This window comes from Physeter macrocephalus, chromosome 13 (genome assembly GCF_002837175.3).
Source record: "Physeter macrocephalus isolate SW-GA chromosome 13, ASM283717v5, whole genome shotgun sequence".
Lineage (NCBI taxonomy): Eukaryota > Metazoa > Chordata > Mammalia > Artiodactyla > Physeteridae > Physeter > Physeter macrocephalus.
Genome location: NC_041226.1, coordinates 81,245,354 through 81,267,282, shown reverse-complemented (window position 1 = coordinate 81,267,282; position 21,929 = coordinate 81,245,354). Strand labels below are relative to the sequence as shown.

General features: G+C 46.5%; 1 protein-coding gene and 1 long non-coding RNA gene across 10 annotated transcripts in view; one reads left to right on the top strand and one right to left on the bottom strand.

Moving 5' to 3' along the window:
• TMCO3 (transmembrane and coiled-coil domains 3) overlaps positions 1-8,949 on the bottom strand; it is a 31,359-nt gene extending 22,410 nt beyond the window's left edge. For both annotated transcript variants that reach the window (XM_024117458.3, XM_007116841.4), the window contains exons 1-2: positions 8,861-8,949; positions 515-1,037 (exon numbers count right to left, since the gene is read on the bottom strand). In XM_024117458.3, coding sequence (XP_023973226.1) covers positions 515-958 — 444 coding nt within the window. In that variant the 5' untranslated portion in view covers positions 959-1,037; positions 8,861-8,949. The remainder of the gene's footprint in view (positions 1-514; positions 1,038-8,860) is intronic.
• Positions 8,950-9,792: 843 nt separating this feature from the next.
• LOC102994265 (uncharacterized) overlaps positions 9,793-21,929 on the top strand; it is a 22,207-nt gene continuing 10,070 nt past the window's right edge. The window contains exons 1-5 of one of the 8 annotated variants that reach the window (XR_003682702.2): positions 9,793-9,919; positions 12,265-12,471; positions 13,502-13,598; positions 15,353-15,556; positions 17,936-18,103. This is a non-coding gene — a long non-coding RNA (uncharacterized lncRNA). The other 7 variants (XR_003682701.2, XR_003682705.2, XR_003682699.2 and 4 more) reach the window with 7 other exon arrangements.

The window sequence follows — 21,929 nt, the reverse complement described above, 5'->3', positions numbered from 1 at the left end:
TAGCCCCCGCTTGCCGCAACTAGAGAAAGCCAGCACACAGCAACAAAGACCCAACGCAGCCAAAAAACAAAAATAAATAAATTTATTTTAAAAAATAATAAAAATTAAAAAATAAAATAAAAGTATCCTTCATCAAAATCCTTAATTCAAATGTATACATTTGTTTAAAACTACCTTTAATATTTTTGTTTTCAGCATGTGGGCCTTGAAGAAAGTCAGCCTTCACACTGAAAGTAATTCTTATCAGAAGCTCAAAACCCTGACAGCAATTACAATGGGCTTATTTCCACGCCAGTTCACTGGGGGAACACGAGTAACTCTTTTCAATACCCAGGGATCCCCACCCTGCAGAAAGCATGAGAGACCCCTAGAAGTGCTCAAATGTGGCTCTGCTAAGTGACTGTGCAAAGGGACCGGCTCCCCTGCACCTGCTGGGCCAGATCGGAGGCCCTGGGCGGCTCCCACCTGCCGAGCCCCCCTCCGCTGGCGCACCCCGACCCCGCCCTGGACCCACCTTGATGGCTGCCTTCCGCAGGGCCTCCAGGCGCTGCCTGCTGCTCTCCTTCACGTTGACCACGTCCCTGTAGTCGCCCTGCAGGGCTCTCTGGAGTCCATGGATGGCCTGGAAGACTGAGTTTTCACTTTCATTCAGCTCTTTCTGGAAAATTTCAAACATGTGCACCTGAAACAGCTTCTCTTCGTCCGAAAGGCTGGCGTCTTTTTCCACTGCTCTGACTGCGCTTTTCAGTTTGTTAAGAACCACAGCCTTTTGGCGAAGAAGCCCGGAGAGCTTTCTGCAACCGTCCAGGACCCACTGTCTCCTCTGGGCGACGGCCGCCCCTTGGCCCCGGCGCAACTCGATGGCGTGTCTCACCACCTCTTCGTGCTCCGCGCCGCTGGCCAGCAGGTGAAGGAATGGGAGCCACATCCAGAGGTGGCTTTTCCCCAGCACCTTCATGATCCAATTTCAGGGACAGGGCAAGGCAGTCCAAAGCTTCCTGCTAAGTCGGGCTTGCATTTGAGATACGCATTTTCAGCTGAAAAAAAGATTTATTGACACACATAGCTGAACAATGACTCATTGCTAATGAGATTAAAGTTTTAAATAATTACTAAAAACTATCACTTTTCCGAGGAAAACGTTATTTTTCGTAGATCAACATCTGAACTATCTGCTGCACTTAGATTATAATCAAATGCTGAATTTAAAGTACGGTGTCTGATGAAGAGCTGAGATTAAAGATTTTACATCTGAATTTAAAAGCAATTTTTTAAAGTGAAACTCAGCCTCATGTATCTACTAAATCTACCATGTGCAAAAGACAAAAACCAATTCCATTTAAGAGGGTCCACGTATCAAAGGCCGGGAAACACCACCTGCTTCCCCCGTCACAGACGAGGGGCCCCGGAACCAGGTCCGAGGGGCTGGGAAATGGAGCCGAACTGCTATGAGCTGGCTGGGCCGTACCATCTGCTTTCCTGAGTCACCTGGAATTCCGTCAAATTTCCAACGTCAGTCTACCGTTACATGCTAGCAAGATGTCAAGGAGAGAGAAAAAAAAACACAAACTACAACCACACTCAAACACTTTCTATCACGCAGATTCAGGCTCCTCCTCTTCTCCCTTAAGGAAGACTTCAAGCAGCGCCTGTGAGCTCCTCCTGGCGGCAGGGCGCAGACAGGGCCCCGGCCCCAGTAGCGGGGGGAGCTGCAGCTGTGTCACCCAGAGGAGGGCTGATCGAGGCGCAGGTGGAGGCCGGGTCAGCAGGGTCACCAAGAAAGAATGACCTCGGAGGCAGGAAGGTAGAGAACAAAGACGGAAGAGGTGACAAATGCAGGAGAGCCCAGTAAGATGCGCCCTGAAATACACCCACTGCGCCTGGCAACTAGGCCCAAGTCCTCATGTCAGAAAGAAAACCAAACCCAACCCGACCCACCCTTTCCAGGGAATCATGCTATTCTAGAATATATATATTTTCGTTTCACTGGTAATCCCAATTCTAATGAGTTTAATCTGGTTTCCCAGGTAAAGTAGATTAGCAAAAACAAGAGCGTGCACTTCTAGAGATAGAATCCTGACCAAACCAAGGAATGACGGCCAATGGAAAGCGGACACCGACAGAGCTTACAAAGACACACATGCGAACGCAGCAAAGAGCAGCAGCCGGCGGCCTGGGGGGGTCGACTGCTCCACGCACCTCAGCAGACCCTGAAGAGGCGACCGCTGAGGGCAGGAGAGCCACCTGGGTTCAGAATGACAATCAGAAGTCACCCACGAAAGACTGCACACTGGCTCACTATTCTGGGTAAAAAGTCAGGAAACTGTCCGATTTCAATACTTGTTTAGATACTCTGGGTCCCAGCATCTCCCAGAGGATCCACGGATGCAGGACAGTGCACTTCCTAACGAGGTGGGATAAACGAGTAGGGCTGTCTGAGTTACTGAGTTCACTGGCACAGTTTTAATACAACCTTAAGTAAACGTTACCACCTTAAGCAAACAAACCATTGATCAATCACCCAGACAACCAGCGATATCGCTGATCTGTTATTTTATCAACTCAATTCCTAAGCTCCTACCGTTTCAAGGGAAAGAAAGAATTCAAGCTATACTTCAGACGTGCACACGTTTAGTATTCTTCAGAACCGAGACACAAATTTCAGGTGCTTTGTTAACTGCACAGACCTAGACACGCACATTTTCTCCAAAAGATCTCAGAAAGTGATTCTTTTACAGATTTCAAACTTCAGGAAAATAAACTGCTGCACAGCTGGTATGTAACACCCCTCTGTCCATTTCAGGCCCCTCCCTCAGACAACTTCCTGAAGTTTGTTATCCCTCTCCTCAAAACACCGAAGACAGCTATTCACTTTTATGAAGAACCTCTGAGGATTTTAGTTGTAGTCATACTAATATTTCCACTGAAAAGAGCTTTTACCATGAACATGAAGTTATTTACAGACCTTAAGATATGAACCACTCCTTTTTCATAAACATCTCATTTTACCTTCAAACTCGGCTACCAAATCCTACAGACTACTAAACTGTAACATGTTTTTTTTCAGTAAATAGTGTTATTTTGTTATTGTTATTTTTCATTATAATAAAAGACACTCTGGATTTGTTGTGGTTTTATAATGAATGCTTAAAATTGCCACATCTTGAATGACTGACGCAGTAACCCGGGCGACCTCAAGGCAGAGGAGAGCCTGCCACGCTCATGCATGATGCCATTTACACAACTTCTTTTCTTTCTTCTTCTTTTTTTTGGCCGCGAGGCTTGTGGGATCTCAGTTCCCCGACCGGGGACTGAACCTGGGCCCTGGCAGTGAAAGTCCAGAATCCTAACCACTAGGCCACCGGGAGCTCCCTACACAACTTTCTTAGAATGACAAACTGCAGAGACGGGGAAGGGACAGTGGGGGTCAGGGCCCAGGGAAGCGGGAGGCGACGGCTGTGGACGTAACAAGGCAGCAGGAGGGACCCTGTGGGGTGGACGCGTTCTGTGCCCTGACAGTGGTGGTGGCCACACGCGTGTGCACGTGTGACAGAATCACACAGATCTACACACACACATTCATGCGTGCATGTGCCCTGGTGCACCCGGACCGGGCAGTGGGCTGTATCTCTCCCAGCTCCTGCTTATGATACAGTTTTGCAAGAGCTCCCACTGCGGATACTGGGTGAAGGGTCTATAGGATTTCTCTGTATTTTCTGAAATTATCTAAATTTTTTTTTAATTATTGTAGTATAACTGCTTTACAATGTTGTGTTACTTTCTGCTGCACAATGGAGTGAATCAGCTCTATGGATACCTACATCACCCCCACCCTGGACCTCCCCCCACCCCCCGCCACCCCACCCTTCTAGGTCATCACAGAGCACTGCGCTGAGCTTCCTGTGCTTTATGGCAGGTTCCCACTAGCTATCTATTTCACACATGGTATTTATGTCAAACCTAATCTCCCAATTCGTCCCACCCTCTCCTTCCCCTGCTGTGTCCACATGTCCATTCTCTACGTCTACATCTCTATTCCTGCCCTGCAAATAGGTTCATCTGTACCATTTTACTAGATTCCACATATATGCATTAATATACGATATTTGTTTTTCTCTTTCTGGCTTACTTCACTCTGTATGACAGACTCTAGGTCCATCCACATCTCTAAAAATGACCCAATTTCGTTCCTTTTTATGGCTAAGTAATATTCCATTGTATATATAGGTGCCACATCTTCTTTATCCATTCATCTATCATGTGACATTTAGGTTGTTCCCATGTCCTGGCTATTGTAAATAGAGCTCCAATGAATATTGTGGTACGTGACTCTTTTTGAATTATGGTTTTCTCAGGGCATATGCCCAGTAGTGGGATTGCTGGGTCATATGGTAGTTCTATTTGGGTTCCCTTTTCTCCACACCCTCTCCAGCATTTATTGTTTGTAGATTTTTTGATGATGGCCATTCTGACCAGTGTGAGGTGATACCTCATTGTAGTTTTGATTTGCATTTCTCTAATGATTAGTGATGTTGAGCATCTTTTCGTGTGCCTCTTGGCCATTTGTATGTCTTCTTTGGTGAAATATCTATTAGGTCTTCTGTCCATTTTTTAATTGGGTTGTTTGTTTTTTTGCTATTGAGCTCCATGAGCTCTTTGTATATTTTGGAGATTAATCCTTTGTTCGTTGCTTCATTTGAAAATATTTTCTCCCATTTTGAGGGTTGTCTTTCCATCTTGTTTATGGTTTGCTGTGCTTTTGCTTTTTAAAAGCTTTTGCTTTTAAGTTTCATTAGGTCCCATTTGTTTATTCTTGTTTTTATTTTCATTACTCTAGAAGGTGGGTCAAAAAAGATCTTGCTGTGGTTTATGTCAAAGAGGGTTTTTCCGGGCTTCCCTGGTGGCGCAGTGGTTGAGAGTCCACATGCAGATGCAGGGGACACGGGTTCGTGCCCCGGTCTGGGAAGATCCCACATGCTGCGGAGCGGCTAGGCCCATGAGCCATGGCCACTGAGCCTGCGCGTCCGGAGCCTGTGCTCCGCAACAGCAGAGCCCACAACAGTGAGAGGCCCGCGTACCGCAAAAAAAAAAAAAAAAGAGTGTTTTTCCTATGTCTTCCTCTAAGAGTTTTAGAGTGTCCAGTCTTAACATTTAGGTCTTTAATCCATTTTGAGTTTTTCTGTATGGTGTTAGGCAATGTTCTAATTTCATTCTTTCACAGGTAGCTGTCCAGTTTTCCCAGCACCACTTATTGGAGAGGCTGTCTTTCTCCATTGTATGTTCTTGCCTCCTTTGTCATAGATTAGGTGACCATATGTGCATGGGTTTATCTCCGGGCTTTCTATCCTGTACCATTGATCTATATTTCTGTTTTTATGCCAGTACCACACTGTCTCGATTACTGTAGCTTTGTAGTATAGTCTGAAGTCAGCGAGCCTGATTCCTCCAGCTCCATTTTTTTCTCAAGACTGATTTGGCTATTTGGGGTCTTTTGTGTTTCCATACGAATTGTAAAATTTTTTGTTGTAATTCTATAAAGAATGTCATTGGTAATTTGACAGGGATTGCATTGAATCTGTAGATTGCTCTGGGTAGCATAATCATTTTCACAATAATGTTGTATGTTTCTTCATCTGTTTATGTCATCTTTGATTTCTTTCATCAGTGTTTTATAATTTTCTGAGTACAGTCTTTCGCCTCCGTAGGCAGTCTTATTCCTAGGTATTTTATTCTTTTTGTTGCAATGGTAAATGGGATTGTTTCCTTAATTTCTTTCTGATTTTTCATTGTTAGTGTATAGGAATGCCAGAGATTTCTGTGCATTAATTTTGTATCCTGCAACCTTACCAAATTCATTGGTAAGTTCTAGTAGTTTTCTGGTGGCATCTTTAGGATTTTCTATGTATATGCTATAGGATTTCTCTATATTGTTTTTTAAAACTTTATGTGACTCTATAATCATCTCAAAATAAAGTTTTTAAAACTCTATATAAGTGCTTCCTGTATCCCACTACACCCCTATTGTGTGTAATGTGCACTGTTTACACTGCAGAGCATGGCAAACATGCCTGTGACATTTTAATATTTTAAAGTAGGAAACGCCCTAAAACCAAAGGTTTTCAGGCTGACTCAACTAAACCCAAGGTTACTTTTCATTTAGTGGACAGCAAAAATCAATACTTTGAGCACAAACCCTCCCTCCTAAAATTTTCTATTTATACAAATTCCGATATTAATTAAAATATATCTCCCCAACTTTGCCAATTTTCTAGCAGGTTTTGCTTGTTTTTATAAAGGCAGAACAGGAATCCCAAAACTAACTTTAAAATCAATGAGATTATTTGATTAAGAAAAAAAAATTGTATAAATGATTCAGAACAAAAAGGCATATGGGTTCATTATTAAGTCTACTCAAAAACAAAGAAACTTCCAATAATTTTACATAAAAAGTCCAAGATCTGGGGCTTCCCTGGTGGCGCAGTGGTTAAGAATCTGCCTGCCAATGCAGGGGACACAGGTTTGAGCCCTGGCCCCGGAAGATCCCACATGCCGCAGAACTAACCCCATGAGCCACAACTACTGAAGCCCGCGCGCCTAGAGCCCGTGCTCCACAGCAAGAGAAGCCACCGCAATGAGAAGCCCGCGCACTGCAACGAAGAGTAGCCCCCGCTCGCCGCAACTAGAGAAAACTCGTGCATAGCAGCACAGCAGCGAAGACTCAACACTGCCAAAAATAAATAAGTAAAATTAAAAAAAAAAAAGTCCAAGACCAGGTTTTTTCAGAGCAAAGTCACCAGGTTAAGATTTCTCTCTCACCTCCACTCTGAGTTCTATCGAGACTGCAGGGTGTGCAGCACTCTCCTGGGACACCTGCTGCTGGACCACAGAGCCCTAGACCATTGCTGGAGGCCCTCCGGAGAATGGGGGGCGGGGAGGCAGCGGCCCTGTTTTTCCACTTTACACACTGGGCTAAAATAAAATGCGAGAACCTGGCAGCCCTGCCCCCCAGCCTCCTGCATACGTGTAGCCAGAAGCCCCTCCGTCACTCTTCCTCAGGACCTTCCAGACCCACCACCTCAGATTCATCAGATCCAACTGCTGAAAGTCTGTCTGGTTTATTGACAGCAGCCTCTGTCTGTGGACAGAGGCCATCAAGACCAGGTGGGACCCAGCTGCCGGGACAGCCCACCCTAGGGGCTGGCAGTCTCCCCAGCTGAACCCAGACCCTAAAGGAGAGAGGGGGGGCTGAGCTGGTATGGGAGCTCCAGGCAGGGACTCCATAGCGAGCCGCCTGGATGGGGCAGGATCGGGGTTAGCGGGTGCAGGACCCCTGGAAAAAGGAAGGCAGGAGGGTTGTTTGCAGTATCTCTTCCTGATGCCACCAGAACATCCAGGCCAGGCACAAAACGGGCAACACAGGGGGAAGCTTGTGGAAAGATCCAGGGAAGCAAAGAAGCCCCAGTGGAAGCGATCTACCTCAGTGTAACCTGCGAAGGATTTTACCTGAAAAGCCTATTTTACACTTTAACAAGTTAGATGATGTAAACTCTATTTCTTAAAAGATAAAGCACTTAAAACCACTTATAAGCACTTACAATACAATTTATGGTTCACTTCTAATCAGTAAAATTGGAGAATGAGTTATAAAAGGGGAAGAGGAAGGAAAGAAGAAAATTTTTATGAATAAAAAGTTTTAAAGTATTTAATGTTAATTAAACTGTACAAAAACTCAGTATTCCGTTAATAATCCAACCACTGAGACACTATCTTTTCAAAAATTTATATTATAAAAGAAATTTGGAACCAGTAAGACAGTACGACGCTCTGGCCGGAAAAATGATCAGAAAAACGTATAAAAAGGCTGTGAACTGAGTAACATTATTCGCCATCCGGCTCCCCCGGCAATCGGGCGCCAGGCGCCCACAGCGCAGCCCGAGGGGAGCGCAGACCCCGGATGGCATGAGGCCTGGGCGCTTTGGGAAAACAGGCCCTTCGACGGTTACACTTTAGGGACAACATTTACAGACCAGATCCTTGCATCTTCCCACCCTTAGGAAAGCGCTAGAGTCATTCACGGGGATACCTGTCCCAGTGACAGGCAGCGACCCTCCACGAGGCCCCCCTCCTCGGAGCGGCTCCCCGGAGCTGGATGACGGGCAGTCCCCGAATCACGCGGAAACTCGGGGCGCACGTCGTGCGTCCTTTTCAGGGGACCTGGGACCTGGCGGGGCCGCCTGACGCCTGGACGAGAGCGTGAACTGGGACCACGGGTGAGGTCCGACGGGAACCGGGGAGCGGCGCGCAGAGCCGGGACCCCCAGGGGCTCGTGGAGCGGCGGCTCCTCCGCAGATCTGACCCGGGGATCAGGCGCCGGGAGAGTGTAGACGGTCCAACCGAGTGGCCCGCAGCATCCGAAGCCTCGCCAGCTCCCGCCCGCGCCCCCATCGCGCCCTCCCCGCAACCCCGGGGCCGCCGCCAGGTGCGGGGTCTGGAAAAGGGCGCTCAGGTGCAGCACCGCCCTCGGCGCAAAGCCCGGAGGAGGAGGGAGCGGGCGGGGGCTGAGTCAGGCCGAGGGGACTGAACCTCGGGAGAAGGGGGAGAGATCCCTGGGAAGGAGGAGGGGAGACCTCTAAGGAGGAGAGACCAGACACCCCCCACCCAGGGAGGGGGAGAAGACATCCTCGGGAAGGGGAGACCCCCGGGGAGGAGAGACCCGAGAGGGGGAGGGGAGACCAGACTCCCAGGGAGAGGGAGAAGGGACCCCCAAGAAGAGGAGACCCCCAGGGAAGGAAGGGGAGGAGAGGGAAGCCCCGAGGGCCGCACTTCAGGCCGGACCCGGAGACCCGCGCCTAACGCTCACCCGGACGTTCCGACCGCGCCGAGTCCTGGGCTCGGCTTTCCGGAGGGGAGGACCGGGACGCGGCTTCTCCGCATCCCTTTCCAGGCGGCGGGGCCGCCCCTGGGGCGGGGACGAGGACGGGGACGGAGTCGGGCAAGGGGAGGGCCCAGGAGGCCCGCAGTGCTCTCTCTCTCTCTCTTTCTCTCTCTCGAATGCCCTCTGAGCCGACGCGGCCGAGAGGGAGTCGCGGCCCCTTTAAGGAGGCGGGCGTGTGGGTTCCGTCCACCCCAGGGCGGCGCGGTGCACGCCGGGAGTGGGAGGCGCTGCGGGACCTGCATGCCGGCGGCCCCGGGCGGCGCAGTGCACGCCGGGAATTGGAGTCCCGCCGTCCTGGCCTGACTGGTAGCTGTCTTCCCTGGGCGGGTGTCCCGGGGGCTGAGGACGGGGACGGGGATGGCGCGGCCGGGCCGGGGCGCCTGCGCAGACGGCCGGGGCCGGCGACAAGCTGGGGAGCGCGGGGATAATGGTAGGTGGCCCGCGGCTCGTCTTTCTCTCGGCCGCTCCCGGGCATCCGGGGCTGGGGGGCGGCGAGGCGCTGCTGGGGCCGAGGGTTGGGGTCGGAGGTCGTGGGTCGGGGGCTGGCGGCGGTGCTGCCTGACGAGACGGAGGCACAGAGCGGGCCGGGGACTCCGAGCACTGCCTCCTCGGGAGCGCGAGCAGCCGGGTGACCCCGGAGGGAGGACGTTCCGGGCAGGCGGGCGTCCTGCCGGGAGATGCGGTGGACCGGATCCCGCCTGAGCCTTGCCGGTGGTTCAGAGCTGCCGGAACGTGGACTTCAGAGTCGAGAATGGCAGGGCTCCCGAGCAGGGCCTCGTGTTCCCCGCCGAGGAGGGCAGAGTCTCCCAGGAGAGAGCGGGAGCCTGGAAGGTCTTTGAGAAGGAGGGGTGTGTGCGAAGCGATCGCCTTTTGTCCCGAGGACAGGACTTGGATGGGAGGGGGTCAGAACGGCGGGTAGGGGAGACCAACTAGGAAGCGGTGGTAATAGCTCGGCAAGAAGAGACGAAGACTTGAACGAAGACTGTCGGTAGTAACAAGGGGCATGAGAGGGGGGAAGGGTGGGGAATTTCACAGAGCCGTTCAGAAAAGGAGAGGAAGGGCTCCGCAGGCCCTGGCTGGGGCGTCTGAGCAGGCGGTCATGGTATTGACCAAAATAGGGGTTGTAGAAGGAAGCGCAGGTTTGTGCGGAAAGATGATGCACTAAGGAGGGGGAGATAGCGGGATCGTCTAGTTGGTTAGAGACGTAGATCTGGAGCCCAGGAGAGAGCGGGCTTTCTGGAAACGTACAGTTACTTTGAAACGTCGTGGAAACCACGGTAGTTGAAGGGTTTCAATGTTCATTTAGTAAATTCAGTGGCTTCTGCGTGCAAGCGAGGTGGTGTGCAAGGTGCCGGAGCTTCGACGCTGAGCAAGGCAGACGTTTGGTACTGATGGAGCCGACGTCCCAGCAGGAGAGACGGGCACTGAACACGCAGCTACGTTATTACAGCTGGGATAAGTGCCAGGGAGAGGCACCGGTTCCAGGAACCCGCAGGGTGGGGTGTGTGGTGTCAGATGCCCAGCCAGTGAAGGCTTGGCCGCGGCAACACGGTGTGAGCTGAGCTGAACTCTCGAGAATGAGTGGGGGTGGGGCAGCCAGCGGTGCGCGGCGCCCATGGTGGGTGGGAGGGACAGGAATGGGAAGAGGGCCCCGCGGAGCCCAGAGAGCCAGGGAGCAGCCGCGGCGGGAGGCTGTGACGGGCACTCATCTGGTCACGGGGAGGAATGGCAGCCTTTGTCCTCGTGGTAGCGGGAGGCCGGGGAGAGGCTTTCAGGCCGGAGAGAGGTGGTCCAGGGAGAACGTGCCCGGAAGAGGGGAGGCGTGAGAACAAACCTCTGGGTGGCAAGAGCAGCCAAGAAGGAGATGGAGAAGCGCCGGTCAGAGAAACATGAGGGCCCGAGAAAGTCGTCCCAGAAACCAGGAGCGGGCGGTCCGCAGTGCGGCCGGGGGACTCACGCCGGCCCTGGGGCAGCAGCTGCACTGCCCCGCCGAGTGCGCCCGCCTTGGCCGGCGAGACCGCACGCCCCAGCTCTTAAGGGGAAGGGGCTGGGTGGGCAGGAGCCTGACTTGCTGAGGAGGTTGGAGAGGAAGGAGAGTGAAAGGGGGCACTTTGGTGTGACTCCATGCACCACCCCCGCCTGCTGTACCTGAAACCGTCAAAGCGACTGAATTGATGCCACGAACTGGGTCAGTGTGGTTGCCCTGGCAGCCCCTTGTAAGTTGACCCTAAGAGGAGATCTTGTTGTATTCAGTGTCTCTGGAAGGGCATTTTAAGGATAACATTTTCATTTTGTATGTGGTCAGTTTTGGTGCCCAGATCACAGTTAAAATGTTTGAGACTTTTTGCAGAGGTAGAGAATTTATCTGATGTTTTTCCTGGATTGTCCAGATTTTTATTTCAAGAATTTTGTACATTTTAACAGGGTAAAACAAAGAAATGTAGAAAAAGCCCTCCCACTTCACTTAAAAGGTGCCGTTAATACTTTAATTTCCTTGGCGTGGTGAGCCTTAGTGAAGGCCATCAGAGCTTGAAGGGCAGGCTGTGGCCCTTCCAGGTTATGGACCTTTATTAATTTTAGATGGATTTAGTCCTAAGTAGACCCAGAGCTTTCTTTCCCTGGTAAATGTTTAGTTTATGAGGCTTTTTTTTTTTAGAAAGCTTTATGCCAGGTCCCTTTTTTTACAAATTGCAACTTGAATCTCTTTGTCCCTTTCGGGCGTGAAGCACATGTAGTCTTTAGATTTAGCTATTCGTTATTGTTTTAATCACTGTAGGGGTAACGTTGAATCGTCGGAACTTTGTTGACCATCTCCTCCGCTTTCATCCTGGCCAGAGACCTGCTCTGGGCTCGGCTTGGACCCATGGCTGCTGTTGCTCATTCAGAACCGGTGCCTTTGTGCCACTTCGTGGTTCCAGGTGGTAGGACCTGTCTTGGAATAGACAGGTCCTACCACCTGGAATAGACTGATCATCTGCACTTCTCCCCACTTTGTAACTCACGCGGCCACAATTCAGACCGCTCTGGGTGGCCTGGGGCCACGTGCTGCCCCTATGCCTCTCCTCCTAGGCTTCCCAGAAAGCGTTCTCCTTCATACGGCCAGATAGCCCTTTGCTCACGGTTTGGGAGGGGCTGCGAGAGACTCTACTGTCAAAGGACCTCGTCCTGTCTTCCAGGTGCTGGGCAGCATCTCCTTGGCGGGGGTCTGCCGACTGAATGGTTGTCACCTGAGCAAACGTGGCTCGTTGGCTCATCTTGGAGAGTCTCAGGGTGCTAGGGTGGAATTTTCTGAGGTGCAATCACGTAACATAAAGTTAACTGTTTCGAAGTGTCCAGTCCAGTGGTGCGTAGGACCTTCACCGCGTTGTGCTACCGCTGCCTGTGTCTAGTTCCAGAACGTTTTCATCCCCCGAAGGAAGGCCCACACCTGTCAGCAGTCCCTCCCACGCCTCCCTCCCCCAGCCCCTGGCCACACCGTCCGCCCTCCGTCTCAGGACTTGCCTGTGCTGCACGTTTCACGCGAATGGAATCTCACAGTGTGTGACCGTTTGTGTCTGACTTCCTTTGCTCAGCATAATGTTTTCGAGGCCCACCCATATCGTAGCATATATCAGTACTTCATGATTTTTTATGGCTGAATTTCATTGTATGTATGTACCGAATTCTGCCTTTACAAGCCTGACAGAATGTTAAAATCTAGCATTGATGGCAGTTTCCATGGTAAACGTGTCATGGTTCTCCTGAACGGTGCACCATTTTGGGGTCGAACACCTGTCACCGTCTTAAGGTGTCTGAGGTCAGCCTTGGCTTTGCCCACCTCCCTGGGGAAGCCATCGGTGTCATCAAAGATGCCAGCATTGTCTTTTGTCAGTTTACTGTCAAAGCATTTGGGATCTGACCACACTGAGCTAAATTTAATCTTCCCAGAGAACAGAACCTTGAACTCTTTGGTTTTTCTCAAAGGCTCAATTTCAGGAAATAATGTAGAGAATATGCACTCTGCGTGTGGCCCTGGAACCCGGACTGTAGGCTGCAGCCGCAGGGTAGCCGCGGGTTTGTAAATGCAGCCGCGTGGAGCACAGTTTGCCCGCCTGTCTGCGTGGTGCTCTCACTGCGGCAGAGACCAGCACCTCCTGACCCAGCTCCGGGGTTCGTAGCCCGAGTTCCACCTTCCCTCAGCCTCTGAGAAGCCAGGATGGTCCTAAAAGCTCCGTGAAAACCCTGAATTTCTGTGCCAAACCATATGCCCACCTGTGAACCACATACGTTTTCCAGGAGAAAGGATCTGTGCTGTCATCAGATTCCAAAAGGGACCCAGGACCCCAAATGATCAAGTCATTGTTCTAAGTAGCCAAAATATTAATTCCCTGGGTTATTCTAGATCAGTGTTTCTCAAACTTCTAAGTCCCAGGCCCCCTGTACACTTAAAAAAATTATTGAGATTGTAGCCATTGGTATTAACCATATTAGAAATTAAAATGGAAAGTTTCAAAATATGTGTTTAAAAATAACAATGGTAAACCCGTTATATATTCACATTACATTTTTGCAAACATCTTTAATCAGAGTTGGGTTCTACAGTCTTCTGTGTTCAGTCTGTTGTGATGTCACCAGTCAGGCAGCCTCTGGAAGCCTCTGCTATACACCAATGAGAGTGAGAAAGGTGAGTAACGGCTTGGAGGCATTTGGAGATACTTTTGTGACCACGCAGCCCCTGAAAGGTCTTAGGCCCCCGGGGCCCCCAGCCACACTTGGAGAGCAGTGTGTGTGGACTGCAGCAGTGTGACTCCTGCTCAGTTGGCCTCTGCTCTTCTGGCACCAGCAGGCACTGAGGGAGGCCTTAGCAAAAAGCTTTGCAAGCTTGCTCTGCTGTTTACTGGTGGCATTCGGTGAGGAGCTGGTCTGGTACAAAGGGGACGTTTCATGTCTCCACTTCCTTGCAGTTTCAGAGCCAGGAGGAGCTGGGCCACTTTGGGGCCACTGGTGGGTCTTTAAATCTTATGAAAACAGATTTTCCTAACTAATCCCCTTTTCTTCTTTACGTTGGCAACTGAGAAGCTCAGGGCCTAATTTTCAGCTCACTTTCAACTCTTATATATATGTGGTATCTATACCACATATATATATGTGTCTTATCTCTGGCTTTCCTATTTTCCTTATTTCCTCTTCTTGATTTCCTCATCTACAGTTTGTTTTCCAGTTACATATTTCTGTAAGTTATAATTTATTCTGTGTGCTTCTATAAGCTCATCTTTTTTTTGAACAAGACTGAGTATAAATCATTTTAAGTAAAACTTTTCTCCTTATCATGTCTTGTCTCTGGCTTTCCTATTTTCCTTATTTCCTCTTCTTGATTTCCTCATCTACAGTTTGTTTTCCAGTTACATATTTCTGTAAGTTATAATTTATTCTGTGTGCTTCTATAAGCTCATCTTTTTTTTTGAACAAGACTGAGTATAAATCATTTTAAGTAAAACTTTTCCCCTTATCATATTATTGTGTAAAGTGTCTTTTAAAGTATTAGCACCCAGTAGATTATAAAGTCTGTTTTGATTTACAGAAATTAGTGAATGACTGTCATTTCTGCTGTTGTTTTCATCAGGCTACCTTAGATAAATAAAACCTTAACCATCCAATACCTGGAAACATTAAAATGCTATTTGGTTTCATGATATACTATATATAGTACTGTTACATGGCAGTTTTGTTATTTACTACCTACCGACAGCCTCTGCCCTATTTTTCCATCTTATTTCTGTCTCATGTACACAGGCATTCTCATTATTAGTATCATCTTCTTTTAATCATAACAGGCTTTTTCTGCCTGCTTTTGGAACTTCTATAAGTTATTTTTCACACAATTCTTTGTTATGTGTGTTTGTTTTCATCAGTGTTCTGCTCATTTTAAACGGAGAAAAACTTAAAATAATGATGTTTCCAACCATGAGGTCCTCCTCCTGGTCATTAGGGCCTGAAATTAACTGAAGCCAAGGAGGACCCACAGGTGGGCCGTGGTGATGTGGTCAGGCCTCGGGTGAGCCACATTTCATCAGAGGGTACACGTGTTATAAAGAGGGATTTCACTAGACTTAGAAAAAAATTAACGTCCTCCTTCATGCAAAGTGAACCAGATAGAGATCGAAATGTATTTTGTATAAAACATTGATTCTTCTAATTTGGGGGAGATTAGACTCTGTATATTTGTTACTGTGTAGATGCTGTCATTTGAATTTTCAGAAGGCTGTGCAGTCTTTTTAACTGATGAAGAACAAGGCTTTGGCTTCCTCTAATTCTGAAGTGAAGTCCAGTCACCCAAGGAAAAATTAAGTCCAGTTACAATATAGGAGTTACTGATAGAGCTGAAACAGCTCTCTGGACTGGCCTCATCGGCTTTCCTGCTTCTTTTGCTTCCCACAGCATAAGCTTAAATCATCTCAGAAGGACAAGGTCCACCAGCTCATGGCGTTCACTCAGGCTGGTGAGAGAACTGCCATCCACTGCTTAGCCGAAAGTGAGTGGAAACCGGACGCGCCACGGACAGCTTCTTCCAGAACCCGGCCTCGTTCCACAAGGACTCCGTGAGAACCTGGACAGGAAGAAGCTGGAGCCGCCGTATAACAGGTACGAAGGTAGGGGCGCGGTGGCGGCTGCGTCCGTCTCCAGGGAGCAGGGTGGCTGTTCTGGAGTCTCCGTGCTGCATCCCAGGGCCCCCGACGTGCATTCCCCTCCCGTGCAGGTGTTCGGCTGCACAAAAGTCTGAGGACTGATGAGCAGCGAGCCCTCCTGCACATGGCCTGGGCGGAGGCTCGTGTGCCCACGGTCAGCTGCGGGCGGTCACTGCTCGGAGGCTTGGTGTCCAGGCCAGGTGGCTACCCTCGTTAAGACAGTGCTTTTCCCCAGCACTTCCACGTAGGCAGGAATACGTGGTGAGAAGGCCGTTTCAGAACGATAGCAAATCGTAAGAGTAATTCTGACATGAGGGTACAGGTATCCTGCCCTTAACACCGTGTGGTGGTGTTGGAGCCCTGGAACAGCTCCAGCTGCAGAAGCTTCTGGAAGAACTCTTGGCAAAAAAACCTTTGTGTTGTCAGTTGGGGACAGTTGTTATTTTTATTGAAATTGGCACTTAGAATGGAGCTTTCCCTATCAAAATACAGTCATGCTGCAAAAATAAGTCTGCGTGACGAGGCTGTGCAGATCCACACTGCTCAGCAGGCTTTAAATTCCACATCAGATGTCAGGTCTGTCCTGTAATGGGAGAGGCGGCAACGATTCAAGAGCTGATTTTTTTTTTTTCTAGCAGTTTCTAAGGTTAATTTTATCTTTCCAAAACTTAAAAAATAAAATCCCTCATTTAAACAAGTATTAACACAGAGTAACTCCCTTGGCTTTAAGTTCTTGTTTATTTATTATTTTCATTTTTTACTTTTGAAAATACTGTGTATAATCTGTCTATTTATATCCAAAAAATCAATTGAAAATTGCATTCCTCTTTTTTTTTAAAAAAAATCTTGGTTCAGAAACATGTTCTGTGGTTTAAAAAACAGATTTGTACTTGTTGTAGTTCTCCAAAAATGAACATTGTTTTCAGTGTGCTTTACATTTTTTTGGCTAAGTTAATTACTGAGCTAATTTTGTAAGTCATATGCTATGCAGATTTTAAAAGTTATTCAGATATGTGCAGCTGCCTTTGGAAAAATATTTTTATGTGAAAATTATCTTTAGTCTTTAAGCTTCATCCCTTATCATTTAATTTTATTCATGCAATTCTAGTCATTTAAAGTAGACATATGGTACAACCATTTTGGGCCCTAACCATAGATGTATAGTTCAAAGACTGTTGACAACTAGAACAATCACTGCTACACAATGTATACAAATGCATGAGTGCTTCCAAACTACTTTAAAGCATTCAAAATTATTGTATATGAAGTTTATCAGGACGGTTATTAGGTGAGGGCATCGTAGACCCATTTTTCTGTTATCCTGAAGGTCTGTCATGTTAGGAGCACAGGCTTGAGTCACGAGGTGTGTGGGAACCTCTGTCCTATGAGCCCACGGCGGCAGGTTCTCACGGACACAGGCGCGTAGAGTTGGAAGGGTCTGCGTGATTTTGCTCATTTAAGGTAGGTCAGCTGTTCTCCTTTGGTAACAACATATGTGTATATAAATGTGGCGTTGAGCACTTAGGAGTTCGATCTTGTGTGGTGGAAGAAGAGTTTGTTACACTTGCCCTTTCTTAGCGGGAAGGTGCCGCAGGCCTGCTTCTCGCACCTTCTACGGCAGCAGGTGGGCTGTCATTGTGATGCTGGTCAGGAGACACAGGCTGAGGCCACAGGGCCTCGCTTGGTGAGGCCTTGCTGATTCTTTTAACGGATTTCACGGTTTGATTTTCCCATGGAGAAATGCTAAGTTCCTTAATTTTATTTCTAAACGAGAAATTGCCGGGGGACCGGGGGGAGCCTGAATTTCTAAGCTGTTAAATGTGGGTGCATAAACTAAATGACTGAAAAATAAGTATATTGTACAGTAGTGATTAGCACTATAGCAAATGAAATCACTTTTAAAAGAAAAACATCTTTCTTTTGCTTTGACAAGGTGGTGATAAAAACTTAAAATATTTTGAATACTTTAGAGTGTTTTTCGTAGCAGTTTGCCTTTGGGCAGGGTAAAATTCTGTAAACTTGAAATTTTATTTTACTTTAGGGAGATTAATTAATTTTTTCTTAACGATGAAGTCTTCAAAGAAGTTTCAATGATTTTTTTCCTCCCTAACAAACCCAGGAAACTAGATTTTTAAAATAAAGAGTATTTTCTGGATAAATCATTATTTGTAGCTATTTCTTTCACATATGGTAGAAAATTGCAGTGCATTGATTGATGTATGTGAAACACACCTGCCAGAACTGTGTGGTAGAGGTATGTCTTACCACCCATTGTAGTAATGCTTTTCAAAACATCCAAATTTTTAACTTCTTTTTCCCTTAACTTTAACTGTAGACCCACAAGATGAAAATAAAATTGAAATTGATGGAATGCGAAAGTTTTGTGATGCTTTAAGCCTAGATCCTGCCAGTATCACCGTTTTGGGTATAGCGTGGAAATTCAGAGCCGCGACTCTATGTGAATTTAGCAAAAAGAATTTGTAGATGGCATGACAGAGCTTGGGTAAGTAAATTGGTCTCAGTTTAAACTTTTTCAGAAAGGAAAATACTTTCAACATTAATTATGTTTCAGCAACCTGTAAGCTTCATATCAATTTATGTCCTTTGAATATTTTACAAATTTCTTATGCATTTGTACTATTAAACCTTTGGTTTTCTTTTAAATTCCAGTTAAAGTTTTGTTCAGTGTTTTTATTCAGATTAATTTCTTTTGTAACACTTTCTGCTTTTTCATTTTTTTCCTTCCAGTTTTGAATTGACGGTAAACATCCAGGTGTTTTTGTTTGTTTTCAGCCGTTTAATTTATTTCATAATACTGTGTGCTCCGTGTATAATTTGTTGTGTTGCTGTATTAAGCATTAATAAAATGTCATTCCGTCTTATTGCTTGTAACACCTCTCTGTTCTACCTACAGGGTTGGGATAAAAGCTTCATTCATAACCTTAACATGTTTCTTACTTGTTGGATGAGTCAGAGAGGTGAACGAAAGCACATAAGTATCTTCTAATCACTAAGCTTATTGAACTATTTCAGGAGGTGTGTAAAAGCTGACTTGCTGACTTGCTGCTACTCTGATATCTCAGTGTTGACAACTTAAACTCACGTATTTTTAGCTCCCGAAGGAGCTCAAAAGCCGTAGGTAAACATGTTCTAAGGCCGTGCGGACAGCGTGCTTGTTTACACTAAACCCATGCGTCTGTTGTGACGTTAAACTCTATGAGACTTTATTTCTAATATCTTACCACATTCCTGGTAGTTGAATAAAACCAACCAAACAAAAGGTATCATTGTAACAATTTGTAAAAGCACATGTGTTCCGCATTCTTTTCACCTAGGAAAGCCTAGATGAGCTACCAGTGGTCTTAGAATAGGAAAGACCTCTTAAAGGCGCGTTCCATTGGCATTGGACTACAAGTTGTCCCACCTGTTAAAATCTCCCCAAAATGGGACATTTTGGAAACAAGTGCTTCTTATAGAGACAATTGATGGCATTTCTTAGACATTGTCTAGAAATATGCTGTACAAGTAAAATTTTTAAATTCCTATTATCCTATGAAGTATCATAACTTAAAAAATATATTTTAAAGATTTTGAGAGTGAATCTTCCCAAAATGTTTTAGATAATCTCACGCCCTCTTATCTGGAGTATACAGAACATAACTTTAGCTTGCAAGTTAATGATGGTTGGTGGACTGCCCTCTCTCTACACCTCATGGAGCAGTTAAAAGGGAAACTATTTTTCAAAATATTAAACAAAAGTATTATGAATGTATTAGTGAACTATATTGTGGAGATAACCTATGTTTTTAGAGATGTGAAGGACTTTGCTTCTAGTCTAAATAGCACTAACCTCTAAAAATACTTTGGCTTTTGTGTCTGCTCCGTTATGATTTCTTCACACGTTTTCCTGGCTATTAACTCCTGACAGGTTAGAATACCTGCCTTTAACACTTAATTCTACATCCTTTCTTTGGGGGCTTGAGGATTCTTAGGTAAACTGAATAAACTTTATGAAATACCTTGACATCTTTTTAAAAACAAAAAACTGTCTGTGTGGATCTTCTCTGTTGCATTCCATGGGTCTTTTTATCTGTCTTTAACCCAACACCACATATTCTTAATTGCTGTAGCCTTAGAGTAAGTCTTGAAATGAATTAGTAAAGTCTTCCTACTTTGTTCATCTACTGCAAGATTGTTAGTCAGCTTTTATTATTTCAATGGGGGAAAAAAGAGCCTTTTCAACAAATGAAACAACTGGGTAAAGGTGAAAAAATTTAACCTCAGTCCCTCTTTCATATCATATATAAAAATTAATTGGGGCTAGATTGTAGACCTGTACAAGATACTGACAACCATAAAGTTTTAGACAAAACGTTAAGAGGCTATCTTTGTAACCTTGGGTTAAGCAACACTTTTTCAGGGAAGACATAAAATGCACTAGCCATAAGGAAAAAACTGATAAATCGGACTCCATCAAAGTTAAAAACTTCTGCTTATCAAAAGATGCTTTTAGGGCTTCCCTGGTGGTGCAGTGGTTGAGAATCTGCCCGCCAATGCAGGGGACACGGGTTCGTGCCCTGGTCTGGGAAGATCCCACATGCCGCAGAGCGAGTAGGCCCGTGTGCCACAACTACTGAGCCTGCGCGTCTGGAGCCTGTGCTCCACAACAAGAGAGCCCGCAACAGTGAGAGGCCCACGCACCGTGATGAAGAGTGGGCCCCGCTCGCCGCAACTAGAGAAAGCCCACACACAGAAACAAAGACCCAGCACAGCCAAAAATAAAAATAATTAATTAATTAATTTTTTAAAAAAACTTATAAAAGATGCTTTTAGGAAAATGAAAAGGGTAAAACAGTGGGAAAATATTTGTTCGCTCTTTGTGTATGTTATAATGACTATAAAAACAGTAGGAGAATTATAATTTATATATAATTCCTAAATAAGAGAGCAAGGAGTAAAGTTATTTTAAAATTCAATCCAAAAGAATCCAAGAAAAAAAAACACACAAGGAAAATTAGTTTATGGCAGGACAAATAGCAAGCACATAATAAAATGGAGGATTTAAGCCTAAAAATGTCAGCATTTACATAATTATATTAAGTGTAAGTGAATTAAATGTTAGATGGATTTTTAAAAATCGTCTGCCGTGGGGCTTCCCTGGTAGTGCAGTGGATAAGAATCTGCCTGCCAATGCAGGGGACACGGGTTTGATCCCTGGTCCGGGAAGATCCCACATGCCATGGAGCAACTAAGCCCGTGTGCCACAACTACTGAGCCTGCGCTCTAGAGCCCGCGAGCCACAACTACTGAGGCCCACGTGCCACAACTACTGAAGCCCACACGCCTAGAGCCCGTGCTCCGCAACGAGAGAAGCCACCGCAATGAGAAGCCCGCGCACCAAAACGAATAGTAGCCCCTGCTTGCCGCAACTAGAGAAAGCCCACACACAGCAACGAAAACCCAATGCAGCCAAAAATAAATAAATAAAATTTTAAAATTTTTTTAAAAAAATCAACTACCGTGTGTACTGTCTACAGTACATACAACTAAGACATAAGGGCACAGAACAATTTGAAGGACAGAAGCTGATACATTATGCAAACGTTAACCAAAAAAAGGCTGATGTGGCTGTTAATATTAAAAGAAGCTTTGAAGCAAATTGTAATTCTAGAGATAATGAAGGGCATATCCTTTTTTTTTTTTTTTTTTTTTGGCCTTATCCTTTTTTTTTTTTTTTGAAAAAAGAAAAGGTGCTTTATTCAGGAAGCCAGCAACCTGGGAAGATGGTGGACTAGTGTCCTCAGACCATCTCCAAGTTGCTGGTTAGGGGACAAAAATTTTAAAAGGGAGTCTCAGGTATATACAGGCTGGGAGGGGGGGCTACGTGCAGAACAGCACAGTCAGCTCCAATAATCATCTCGAACTGGTCCTGCAATGGTCTGGTCAGCATCATCTCCATGGTTTTATGCACAATTAATCTTCTATTCCAGGGTGGGTCTGCTTCCACCTTCTTAAGGCCCTGGAATTCTGTGTTCCTGGTCATTTTCAGCTGTGGATGCACATCCCCTGAGTTCTCAGTTCCCCCAACTCCAGCCCAAGTCAGGCAGAGCAGGATGGTATTTCGCAACTGGTATCCCATTTCCAGAAGACCTCACATGATGTCTCAACTAGAGACATTTTGACAAAGAGGAACCAACCAGTATATACATGGAGGAGACAACAAGGAGGGGAAAGTTATGTGTTAATGAATTAAAGAGCAGAGGAAAGGGGGAAGGAAGGAAGGGAGGAGGGAAGGAAGGAAGGGGGAAGGAGGGAAGGAAGGAAGGGGG